The sequence below is a fragment of the Thunnus thynnus genome, chromosome 4, assembly GCF_963924715.1.
Source record: "Thunnus thynnus chromosome 4, fThuThy2.1, whole genome shotgun sequence".
In the NCBI taxonomy this organism is placed as follows: Eukaryota; Metazoa; Chordata; class Actinopteri; order Scombriformes; family Scombridae; genus Thunnus; species Thunnus thynnus.
The window spans coordinates 37492632-37504882 of NC_089520.1; the positions used below are offsets into that span (position 1 = coordinate 37492632).

At 47.3% G+C, this 12251-nt stretch overlaps 1 protein-coding gene across 9 annotated transcripts in view; it reads left to right on the forward strand.

Moving 5' to 3' along the window:
• The window catches only part of plekha6 (pleckstrin homology domain containing, family A member 6), a 136570-nt gene that overhangs the window by 65880 nt on the left and 58439 nt on the right, over positions 1 to 12251 (forward strand). For 7 of the 9 annotated variants that reach the window (XM_067588527.1, XM_067588530.1, XM_067588529.1 and 4 more), the window contains one exon: positions 11647 to 11747. In XM_067588527.1, coding sequence (XP_067444628.1) covers positions 11647 to 11747 — 101 coding nt within the window. Of the gene's footprint in view, positions 1 to 11373; positions 11517 to 11646; positions 11748 to 12251 lie in introns of those variants that run through there. The other 2 variants (XM_067588534.1, XM_067588535.1) reach the window with 1 other exon arrangement.

The window sequence follows — 12251 nt, forward strand, 5'->3', positions numbered from 1 at the left end:
CAGACTTATACCTCTTACTTGGTCACTTCAGAAAGTGAGCAGGGTGTGTGTGTAGTCCGTCTTAATGTCCAACTTTGTCCTTGGCTCAGATGCAGACAGTGGCCGTTCTCGCACGGTCGGCGAAAATCACGGCAGCTGGCTCTCAGTGGCATGGCGGAGAGAACAGCAGAGTCGACTCGGTGAAGACGAGCGGGGCAGAGAAGTTCCACGTTTTCCTGATGTTACTTTGTTTCTTCCTTTTCGAGGGAATTTGAGGACACTGGTTGCAGCAGCGGTCTCTCTCGGATCCAGGAATGTGTTTGGGTGAACACGGGCGAAGTCTCGTCTCGTCCGGCGAGAAAGACGTGTGTTTCAGGGCGTGCTCATGTTTCAAAGGGGCGGTGATGTCATGCCTGCGTAATCAGGACACTCCGCTGTGCAGGAGCGTCTCCGCCAATGAGGGACTGTATGTTGACTGTTCCCTGCTGAGGTGTGAAAATCGCAAAGCATCCTTGGAAATGGAGTTTGCAATGGAGTCCCATTGTCTGTATGCAGCATTTTGACGCTATTCCTTTGTCTCGGGGGAAACAAAAGAAAAAGCACCTCGTGGTCAGGCCTCACAGGTTACATGTAGGCCTTCTCTGTGTGACCTTGTGGTTTGAGGCCCAACAGCAACCAGCATATTAGGTGCATTACTGCCACCCTCCGCTTCGGACTACTAACCAATGATTAAATCCTGCACATTAATCCTGTCTGTCTAATAAACTAAAAAAACTGCTCTTCCACCCTCATGGCAGGTCCATTAAAGTTTAATGCTGAGCTCCGGAACTCCAGTCTTCCTGAGTTCTTCCCTCATATAGGCTACAGTCTTTCTTGATCATTAGTACAATATATGATTACATGTGTAATAGGCTCCTCAGCCAAGTGGGAAAAAATATGTGCATATATGAACATCGGCAACTGGCAAAAATGACTGGCAAAAAAGTGATCATGTTAAATAATCATGATCTCAATATTGAACAAAAATAATCATGATTATGATTTTTGCCATAATCGAGCACCCCTAAAAACAACATAAATTGTGATTTACATACACACACACACACACACACACACACACACAAAGAGTTTAAATATGTATGTGATAAAATGTAAATATGTATGTAATGAATTGTTTTCTTTAAGAAACTGTTACTTGAACATTTTTCAGTGTGCTCCTAAAGTTATATGTGTGCTCCTAATTTTTTTATTTAGGAGCACATGTACTCCTTGAAGAAAAAGTAAGGATTGAACACTGCTGTCAGATGTGTTTAAACACTAAGTAACTGGCGTGTGGCGCAGTCCAAGGGCTTCTGTCACAGGCATGTAGGTGATTTCAGACCTGGGCTGACAGGTCTGACTTTGCCCATTCCCCCCTCCCATTCTCTCTCTCTCCCTCTCAGCTGGAGAGAAGGATTTCAGAGTACTCTTTTTGTGAAATATCCTCATAAATCCCATGACTTTGGCCAAATCTTACATTAAAGATCACATTTTTTTGTAGGAATTTCTGTCGCAAATCCATTGATACAGGTTTGAAAGTGGTTGGATTTATAGGTTAGACGTCAGACACCCCAGTTTGGCACAAAGTCCATGCCCAGAGATTGCCTCCCCATTGGTTTACATTGTAAGGTGCAATGTGGCACTCCAACTTTTGAGGCTTACAAAATCTAAACCGTTCGAATTATTACAAAGTTTTTAATGACTTTTGTACAGTACAGTGTGATAAGTCATGTATTAAAGTTTGAAGCCGATACCATTAACGCCCTAGGAGGAGATAGCGTTTATTCAAGGTCCAAAATTGGCACAAAGTCATACTTTCATGGGTGAACTGCGGACTTCCTGTTGGATTTAGGTCAGGGGTGTCAGTGCATGATTTGTAGGTCTTGATGAGACGAATAATTGAGTTTTGGTTCGATCTCTCTACGACATTCCTATGGGCCATAGTGGCCATTTTAGATACATAGGTGGCGCTCTTGAGCACATTTTGGCACTTTGGGGATTAATTTTTACATTTTATCAAATTTTTCACCAGATCTGATGTGCGTGCCAAATTTGGTGAGTTTTTGAGCATGTTTAGGGGGTCAAATTTAGGGTTGAAGTGGCGTATTAATAAAGAATAATAAGAAAGAAACAAACACACGAAATACAATAGGGTCTTCGCCCTTTGGGCTCAGGCCCTAATAAGAAAGAAACAAACACATGGAATACAATAGGGTCTTCGCCCCTTTGGGGCTCAGGCCCTAAAAACTACACTCTTAAGGCACATACACATGTGTATTAATATGCACATAAGGAGCAAATGCACCGGACATAAACAGGTGTGGAAGCAGCAGCAGACATACAGCATCAAGTTCTCACACTGCACTTTCAACCTGCCACAGAACATATCCCTCTCTAATGCACAGATGATGCCGTTATTGTAAAGAGCTTTGAGTGGTCTGTAGAAAAGCATGTAAATGCAGTCCATTTACCATTTATGCAGTGGTAAAAGCAGAACAAATGAAAGCTGTCAGAGTCTGCTCTCCCCCTCACCTGTTGCTGTGGGAATTATCCAATCATTCAGTCTCACTCTCTGCTCTGCCACACCCCTCATTAGTTCAACCACTTTCACCTGGCGCTACCACCTGCTCATCATCTGCAATCAAGCCAGTATATAAGCTGCCTCGGCCCACTCCCTCTTTGTCAGATTGTCTATGCTACTATGCTAAGTTATCTTGCCTTCATCACTGGATTGCCTTCCTGGTTCCTGATCAGCTTGTCTTCGACCATCGCTCCTTGTCTCTGCCCCGGTAAACCCACCAGCCTTCTGTCCCTGACTCTGAGTTCTCCCTGCCTGTTCCCTGGTCTTTGTCTGCTTTGGGAGTGGAAGATCGGGGTTCAATTCCCGGTGGAGCCATACTCATCAGAACTGTGTTTCTCCGACCGTGCTACTATTGCCTTGACATTGTGTGAAATAAAGACTGTAAAATTTATACCAGTGTCATTTGTGCTGCTATTGGGTCCATTCTATACCCGTTACAGTACAATCTGACCAATTATGGATCCAGCACACGAACCCTCACCGCTGAGTCACCTTGAAAGGATTGAAGGCGTCCTTCAACAGCATGAGGCCATGATGACAGCAGCTGTGACTGAAACCAAACAGGCAGCAGCAGCCCACGAGCAGGCGCTAACAATGTTAGCTGGACAGCTGCAGCAGTTAACAGCCCAGCTAACCCAAGCCCCTCAAGCCTCTGGGGCTGCTTCTCCTCCTGCTCCGCCTGCTACCGCTCCTGCACTTGCTCCAGCCCCTTTGCCACCCATGGATGCCCCTGAGCCCCAGGTGGGAATCCCGGAGCGCTACGAGGGTGACCGAGAGACCTGTGGCCCTTTCCTCACCAACTCTTCTCTCCTGTTTGCTCTGCAGCCCCGCACCTTCGCCACTGAGGGAGCGAAGGTTGCATTCGTCATCAACCATCTGACGAGCAGAGCTCGGTTATGGGGGACAGCCGAGTGGGAGAGACGGTCACCAGCCTGTGCTTCCTTTGACCTGTTTGCCACAGAGCTTCGCAAGGTGTTTGGCTTGGATACCTGTGGTCCTGAGGCAATCGGAGGTCTGATTGGACTGAAACAGGGCGAGAGAACAGTGGCAGACTATTCCACAGACTTTCGCACCAGAGCCAGCCGAAGCAAGTGGAACAACTCGGCCCTCTGCGACGCATTTCTCAACGGGTTGGCCGACTACATCAAGGATGAACTGGTTTCCCATGACCTGCCCACCACATTGGAAGGGGTGGTTGAGTTGGCCACCCGCATCGACCTCCGCATCCAGGCCCGGCGACGAGAGAAGCGTCAAGGGGGAGGTCATCGCCCTCTGCCGTCCCGCTCCCATGGGGGTGCCGTCGCAGCCAACTCTGCCTCCTCTTCAGCTCTGCAGACATCCTGAGCCTATGCAGCTGGGACGCACCTCCCTCACCCCAGAGGAGAAGGAGCATCGCCGTAAGGCCAACCTCTGCCTTTACTGTGGAGCAGCAGGGCACTTCATCTCAAGATGTCCAGCAAAAGCCAGGGCTCATCAGTAATGGGGGAGATCCTGGTGAGCCCAACTTCCCTAGTGTCTCCCCGTCCCCAAAGAGCTCTGCTCCAGGCCCGGCTCCTCCTTCCGGACGATCCCCACACCATGGCTACCTTCATTGACCCTGGGGCTGATGCCTGCATTATTGCAGGCAGCCGCTGGCCCTTCAGTTGGGGCTCGGGCGGGTTCCCTTGCCACAACCGGTTCCCGCTAGAGCCCTAGATGGACACATCTTGGGCAACGTCACACATCAAACCTCCCCTGTCCATCTGCTGCTCTCTGGCAACCACCACGAAACAATCCAGTTTCACATCCTGAGCTCACTCCGTCTGCCTCTCATCCTGGGGTATCCTTGGCTCCGTCTTCAGAACCCTCACATCGACTGGGTCACGGGGGCCATTCAAGGGTGGAGCCCCTCCTGTCATCTCAGGTGCCTGCAGCAAGCCTCCTTGCCACTTCACTCCCCCAGCCTCAGCTCCTCGCCCGATCTCTCCAGGGTGCCGCCGGAGTACCACGACTTCTGCCTGGTCTTCAGTAAAGCCAAAGCCACATCTCTGCCTCTGCACGGCCCCTACGACTGCGCTATTGACCTCTTGCCTGGGACTTCACCCCCCAAGGGGCGCCTGTACTCCCTGTCTGAGCCTGAGAGAAAGGCCATGGAGACTTATATCAATGACTCTCTGGCTGCGGGTCTCATCCGTCCTTCGTCCTCTCCTGCCGGGGCGGGTTTTTTCTTCATGGAGATGAAGGACAAGACCCTGAGACCCTGCATTGACTACTGAGGGCTAAATGACATTACTATCAAGAACAGGTACCCACTGCCACTCATCTCCTCCGCCTTCGAGCTGCTCCAGGGGGCCACCATTTTCACCAAGTTCGACCTGCACAACGCCTATCACCTTGTCCGCATCAGAGAGGGAGACGAGTGGAAGACGGCCTTCAACACCCCGACAGGGCACTACGAGTACCTCGTCATGCCATTCGGCCTCACCAACGCCCCCACCGTCTTCCAGGCCCTGGTAAATGACGTTCTTCGAGACATGCTCAACCAGTTCGTCTTTGTCTACCTGGATGACATTCTCATCTTCTCCCAGTCCAGAGATGAACACATTCACCATGTCCAAGCCGTCCTCCAGCGCCTCCTTGAGAACTCCCTGTTTGTTAAAGCTGAGAAGTGTGAGTTCCATGCCTCCTCAGTGTCCTTCCTGGGGTACATAGTTGCAAAAGACAGTGTACAGATGGACCCGGCTAAAGTCTCTGCCGTCACCTCCTGGCCTGTTCCTGAGTCCCGCAAACAGCTTCAGTGCTTCCTGGGTTTTGCCAATTTCTACCGCCGCTTCATCCGCAATTACAGCTCCGTGGCAGCTCCTCGCACCGCCCTGACCTCCTCCAAGGTGCCTTTTCAGTGGTCACCTTCCACTGACAAAGGCTTCCAAACTCTCAAGACACGGTTCACCTCAGCACCCATCCTTCAGATGCCTGACCCTAATCGCCAGTTCGTTGTGGAGGTGGATGCCTCTGATGTGGGGGTAGGGGCTGTCCTGTCCCAGTGCTCTGCCACTGACCAGAAGCTCCACCCATGTGCCTTCTTCTCTCTGTGTTTGTCGCCTGCCGAGAGGAATTATGATATTGGCAACAGGGAGCTGCTGGCGGTGAAGATGGCTCTTGAAGAGTGGCGGCATTGGTTGGAGGGTACCAAAGAGCCTTTTCTGGTCTGGACTGACCACAAGAACTTGGAGTACATCCGAAAAGACTGAATTCCCGCCAAGCCCGTTGGTGCCTGTTCTTTGCCCGGTTCAACTTTACCCTCTCCTACCGCCCTGGGTCTCGTAATGCCAAGCCCGATGCCCTGTCCTGGCAATTCCAGAGAGTGGAGGAATCTGGAAAGAGGCCAGAGCCCATCCTCCCTGGGTCCTGTCTTATCGCCGCGGTGACCTGGGACATCGATGAGAGGGTGAGAGCAGCGGCTGAGGGACAGCCTGGTCCCAGCTCCTGCCCGCCAAACTGCTTGTTCGTCCCTCCAGCCTTGAGGTCAGAGGTGCTGCAGTGGGCCCACTCCTCCAAGCTCTCCTGCCACCCTGGTGCTCGACGGACACAGCACGCCCTCCTCCAGCACTTCTGGTGGCCCAGCTTGAAAGAGGACACCCAGGACTTCGTCAAAGCCTGCCCAGTCTGTAATCAACACAAGACCTCCCGCCGGGCCCCAGCAGGACTTCTGCAGCCTCTTCCTGTTCCCCACCGCCCATGGTCCCACATCTCCATGGACTTTGTGATGGGCCTTCCCTCTTCTGAAGGCCATACGGTCATCCTGACCATTGTGGACCGCTTCAGTAAAATGGCCCACTTCGTGCCTCTGCCCAAGCTCCCTTCAGCCAAGAGAACTGCTCAGTTGGTCCTGCTCCACATATTCCATCTTCATGGCCTCCCTGTTGATGTGGTGTCAGACCGTGGGCCTCAATTTGCCTCTGTTTTTTGGAGAGAGTTCTGCAGTCTCCTGGGTGCCACCGCCAGTCTGTCCTCCGGCTTCCACCCTCAGACCAATGGGCAAACGGAGCGCATGAACCAGGAGTTGGAAACGGCCCTGCGGTGCATGGCCTCCCAGAACCCCTCCTCCTGGTCCTCACAGCTGTTGTGGGTAGAATATGCCCACAACTCCCTCATCTGCTCTGCCACCGGCCTCTCTCTTTTCCAATGTGCATACAGCTATCAACCACCGTTGTTCCCCACCCAGGAGAAGGAGGTTTCCTGCCCATCTGTCCAAGCCTTCATCCGCCGCTGCCGCAGAACCTGGCTTCGGGCCCGTTCCATCCTCCTTCGGTCTGTGGACCGCTACACTGCCGCCGCCAACCGCCGCCGCACCCCTGCACCTACTTACCAAGCGGGTCAGCGAGTGTGGCTCTCCACCTGAGACCTGCCCCTCCATGTGGAATCCAGGAAGATGGCACCCAAACACATTGGACCCTTCACTATACAGAAGGTCATCAACCCCGTTGCAGTACAGTTGAAGCTCCTGCGCTCCATGCGTGTCCATCCAACCTTCCATGTCTCCAAGGTGAAGCCGGTCTATGACAGTCCCTTGGTCCCTGCAGCACCGCCACCACCTCCTCCACGCATTGTTGATGGGGGTCTGGTCTACACGGTGCATCGCCTGATGCACTCCCGCCGGCGGGGGAGAGGCCTTCAGTACTTGGTGGACTGGGAGGGGTATGGCCCAGAAGAGAAATCCTGGGTTCCTGCTCGTTTCATCGTCGACTCCAACCTCCTTGCTGATTTTCATTGGTGTCATCCTGACCAGCCAGCTAAGATGCCTGCCCATCGGGGAGCCCGCACTTTGCCTCCACCAGACCGGTCTCTGGGGGACCGTTCCTTGGGGGAAGCTACAGATGATGGAGAATTTTCATTCTTGTATTACTGATGTTATCTTTTTAATATATCTCACATTGAGCCAAAATAATGAATAATAAATAGGTAATAATGATAAGTGTTGGTTAGTCCTTGGTAAAATAGAAGAATCCAACATAACTCTACAAGAGAATTCTGAATAGTTGTTTCATTGATTTAGGGCATAGTGGGACAAATCCCGGAGAGCTAGTATTCTGTCAGAAAAATACGTTTTTGCACGGTTGGACCATCAAAACATATCTGTTTTTACCAGCCCTCTCTCTGTGCCTGTCCTTCAGGGTGTGTGTGAGAGCATGCTGCATGCCTGTGTAAGGCAATCACAGCCAAGTGCCCCTCTTTACTCTTACTGCCAGAAGGGGGAGACAAAATCATGCACTCTAGCTTTAAACTGTCCAATGTCAATTTTCAATTGATACTTAATTGATTTTGTACTCCAGGGGTTTTATGCAAAATTGAACAAAAAAGGTTGTTGTTTAATTGTCCACAAAATATGAGCTGAAAAGTGAAAAAAAAATTCAAAGAATTAATTCCTAATAAAAAAAGTTGTTGAAGGTCTCTTGAAATATTTAATATTAATATTTAAATATATTTAAAATATTTAAAGTATTAAATATTTAAAGTATTAAATATTCCTTATATCATGGGAATTTGTAATTAATCTGAATCTGAAATTACAACCATGAGATTCATTATACCAATATGGACATTGAGGCTTGGAGTTCTTCTTTTCCACATTGTTCCACAGTCAAATCAAATTAGCCGATTAACCTGCTGACCTCCTCTGAAATGTTGACACCTAACCCTAACCCATGACCTACAACTTTTGCTAGGAAAGATGAAAATTCCCCATATTCACCAAGGTTATTAGGTATGATGTGAAGTATATAAAAATAGAACTCCTGATGGTAGGGCATCATCTGTGCATTATAGAGGGGATTACATATTTTGCTAGACTGCTTGTCCAGCCTGGTAGGAGAAGAAACTTATCCTTGTGTTATGAAAAGCACTATATAAATGCAATACATTACAGTCATGGTGGTTATTATGATTAATATTATTTACCCTTTATGGAGGGGGAATTCAGAATCATTTACAATATTCAAATGTGTGCTATCATTTGCGGTGTTAAAGTGGATTACAGGAACAAAATATTGTTTACAGTGCTGCATTCAGTTTAATGTACATTTCAAGTCAAGAAGGTGTAATTGAGGCAAGCAATGTGTTAAAATGATTACAGTGATGTTTTAGAAACACTACAGTACAGTATCAAATGTGTATTTGAATGAACAAATTCCTTAAAAAAGGTTGAAATACAGCATGTTTGGATCTAGCTTCCAAATAGTAACATAGAATGACTAAGTAATTGATTACGTAGTACATTATAACATTGTAAAATTATAGGAGGAAAAAGATATGATTGTCTTGGTTTTTCAGTAGACATTCTCAGTTCAGTGCAATGAATAATACAAAGTTTGATAACACGTACAGAAGAATAAAAAGCTTTTATTTTGATAGATGAGCCATGGGTTATTTTGCAAAACCTCATTGATAAAACTAAAATACTAAAACAATGAATTAAACAATCCACGTGTTACTATTTTTCATTTAGTTAGATGAAATCGGACTGTTGTAATGTAGCTCCACCTTTGCTGAATGCATGCACGCTCCAGGGCCACACTTCCTATCAGAGGGTAAGTATGTTGGTACGATACCGTGACAAACAGCACAAGCTTGCAGAGTAGGAGAGAAAACAGCTCTCCATGCACCCAGAGGCATGAGGGCGAGCGCACAGTTAAAGCACTCCAAATGACAATCACTCTAAAGCTTCATTTTGTCCGAGTAAACACGTAAACGGACAGCCCGGACACCATGGACAGGTAGTTGTTCTGATAATACTACCCTCTGGGGTCCGCTTGGAGGATGTGTTCCACACATGCACAGTAGATCGCCATCTACAGGAACCATGGATTTTTTAACCATGGATATTATAACAGCTGGATTCCAGACCAAAAATGGCGCCCATTCAATACAATGAGAATTGCTCGGCTGGTGCAAAAAGTTTCTAGCTTCTAGGTTTGCTTCCGCATTGTGCAGCCCGCTGAATATGTTCTGTAGTGTTTCTCCCGCTGGCCTCTCCCATGAGTTCCCACTTGACCCATAGACTTTACATTGTGATGACGTCACGGATTTTTAAATCGCTTTTCTCTGCTCGAGGAAAGTTTTACAAATATAAAACTTCCATGGATCAAAAAAAAAGGCTGAGCAGCAGCACCCTATGCAGCTCCTATAATACATCCATGACAGGAACACTGCATTGTGACTGCAAGGAATGGTGAGGACAGGTCCGAGCGGACACAGCAAATTGCAGGTATGCGGATGTCTGCACAGAGCCTACATGTACACCCTCTGATGATGAAATTTACATCATGCAGACCTTCGCAGATGCAGAAAGTATAAACAAAACACTCAATACAGAGTGAGTCTTAGAAAAAAGCAGGAGGAGTTAACGGATAGGTAATTAGAATTAGTTATAATTAGAAATAAATAAGTTATCCCAAGATATGAGTGGAAAGTATTGTTCTTGCAACTGCATTTATAACTTTTGTTTTGTTTTGTTTTTTTGACTGAAACATTGCTGAACCATGTCATGTGATGTTACTTTATTACGCTTTAACAACAAATATTACTGAGACCACTACAGAAAATTGCATATGAACATTTAATATCCAGGAATTCACATTATAGACACTACCACTGACTATCCCTGTAACAAATTGGCCACAATTTCACACATTGATCATACATGGTCCAGCCATATACTAGGTTTTCACCTTGTCTTGTTTTGGGGTGAAGGCAGAAATCTCAGAGACAGATATCTCAAACCTGGAAAATAAAACCAAACTGTCCATTTGACTGATAGATACCACTAGGGGTGATAATTTGGGTGAACTGATCCTTTAGGTAAAAATTACTAATTTAAGTGAATTCCCCTATAAAACCCAAAAGCAGTGAGTTCCAGCCTCTGAAACTTAAAATGTCTTTGTTGTGTGTTTACATCGTTATTAAGTGAATCTTGTCCCTGTTTGTGATCATCATTGTGTATACCTGCATGTTTGTGGCATTGTGTGCTTTATGCTCACATGGTCTAACAGATTGCATTTTCATGGTTTCAGTCTATAAATACAGACATCAATAAATCATTTAAATGTGTGTGGGAGACACAAGCAGGAGCGAGGCAGAGGTGTGCCTATTTACCTGGCGTCCTTTATGCATGCATGTGTGTGTGGCTGAAGTCTCATTGGTGCAGACAAGCAGCAGGTACAGTTGGCTGGGGGCCAAGATTCCTGCAACACTGAGGTCACATGGGCTGATCATTATCTCTCTCTCTCACTCTCTCTCTCTCTCTCTCTCTCTCTCTCTCTCTCTCTCTCTCTCTCTCTCTCTCTCTCTCTCTCTCTCGTATCGCTCTCTTATATCTTGTATGATTGCACAAGCCCTTCCCCCTCTCTCAGATCCCGCTCTCTTCTGTCTCCCTGCTCCCATGCCCCATTGTGCTCTCTCTCTCTCTCTCTCTCTCTCTCTCTCTCTCTCTCTCACCCACACATAAACACACACACACTCAGTCAGCAGCAGAGCGAGTGCTGGTGCAGAGCTATGTTCGGGAAATAAGAGGTAGGAGGACACAGAAAGGAATGTATCCCTTTTCATACTGCTGAAATTTTCATGCTTGCTTCCATTATTCAGTCAGCACTAGTCCTCCTCTTCTAGAGTGCTCCTGTTTATCACCACTGCATCTTGGTGTGTATGTGTGTGTGTGTGTGTGTGTGTGTGTGTGAGAGAGAGAGAGAGAGAGAGAGAGAGAGAGAGAGTGAGCCATTACCACTGCTTATCACAGGGACCCTTGGACCATAATGGATCTATTCTAGGAAGCTGTCACTGTGGGAGCAAAGTGTGCGCTGGGAGGAGAGCAGCTCTGATTCGGCTCTCATGTTTAGACTCTACTGAACATTCCTCCTCTTTTTTGCTGTCTTTTACCCTGCAGGTCAAATCAACTGGCTCAGGCTGACTTTGTTATTTCTCTCACACAGTATTTGTGGCTATGCACCGGAGTCTTATCCTGTTTGTCTGATGCTTCCCAGAATGTTTTCACACCTTCATTTTCCTCTTCACAGATGAGAAGGAGGACGCTGTGTTAGGAAGTTTGCCACTGCTCAGTTTCCGGATTGGAGGAGTGGACCCTTTGGATAACATCACCCGCAAGTTTGCCTTTAAGGTCAGTAAAATCCTGGTGCAGGGACAGAGGGTGCTGTGTGTAATATAATTTCATGCAAAAGATGAAACAGTACTGGAGAGCACAAATAAGTGCATATGATGTCCAATGCGCAAGACATACATTAATGAAAACAAATGCCTTCTATGTTGGTTCTTTGTAGTCTTGCATCTTCAAAGAAACCTTATTATGCATTGGTGAACACTTTTACAGCAGAAAGGTTCTCTGCAGCACAAGATGCAAATATTAAAAAATAAATAAATAGAGGAGCAGTAACTAAAGAATCATCTCAGAGTGTAGGAAATGTTCCAAAGCAGCAGTATTGAAAGGCTGTAGGTTTTCTGTCTGACAGCAGCTCCTCACTGAATTAACACTTCAAGAATCCCCTTGTGCAATGTGAGCACTAATTGCAAAAGCAGGATTTACTAATGTTTGAACTTCTTTCTTGGTTGCATTGCTGTGGCTCAGAGAAGGGTGTTGGTTTGGTTCTGATTTGATTGGTAGAAG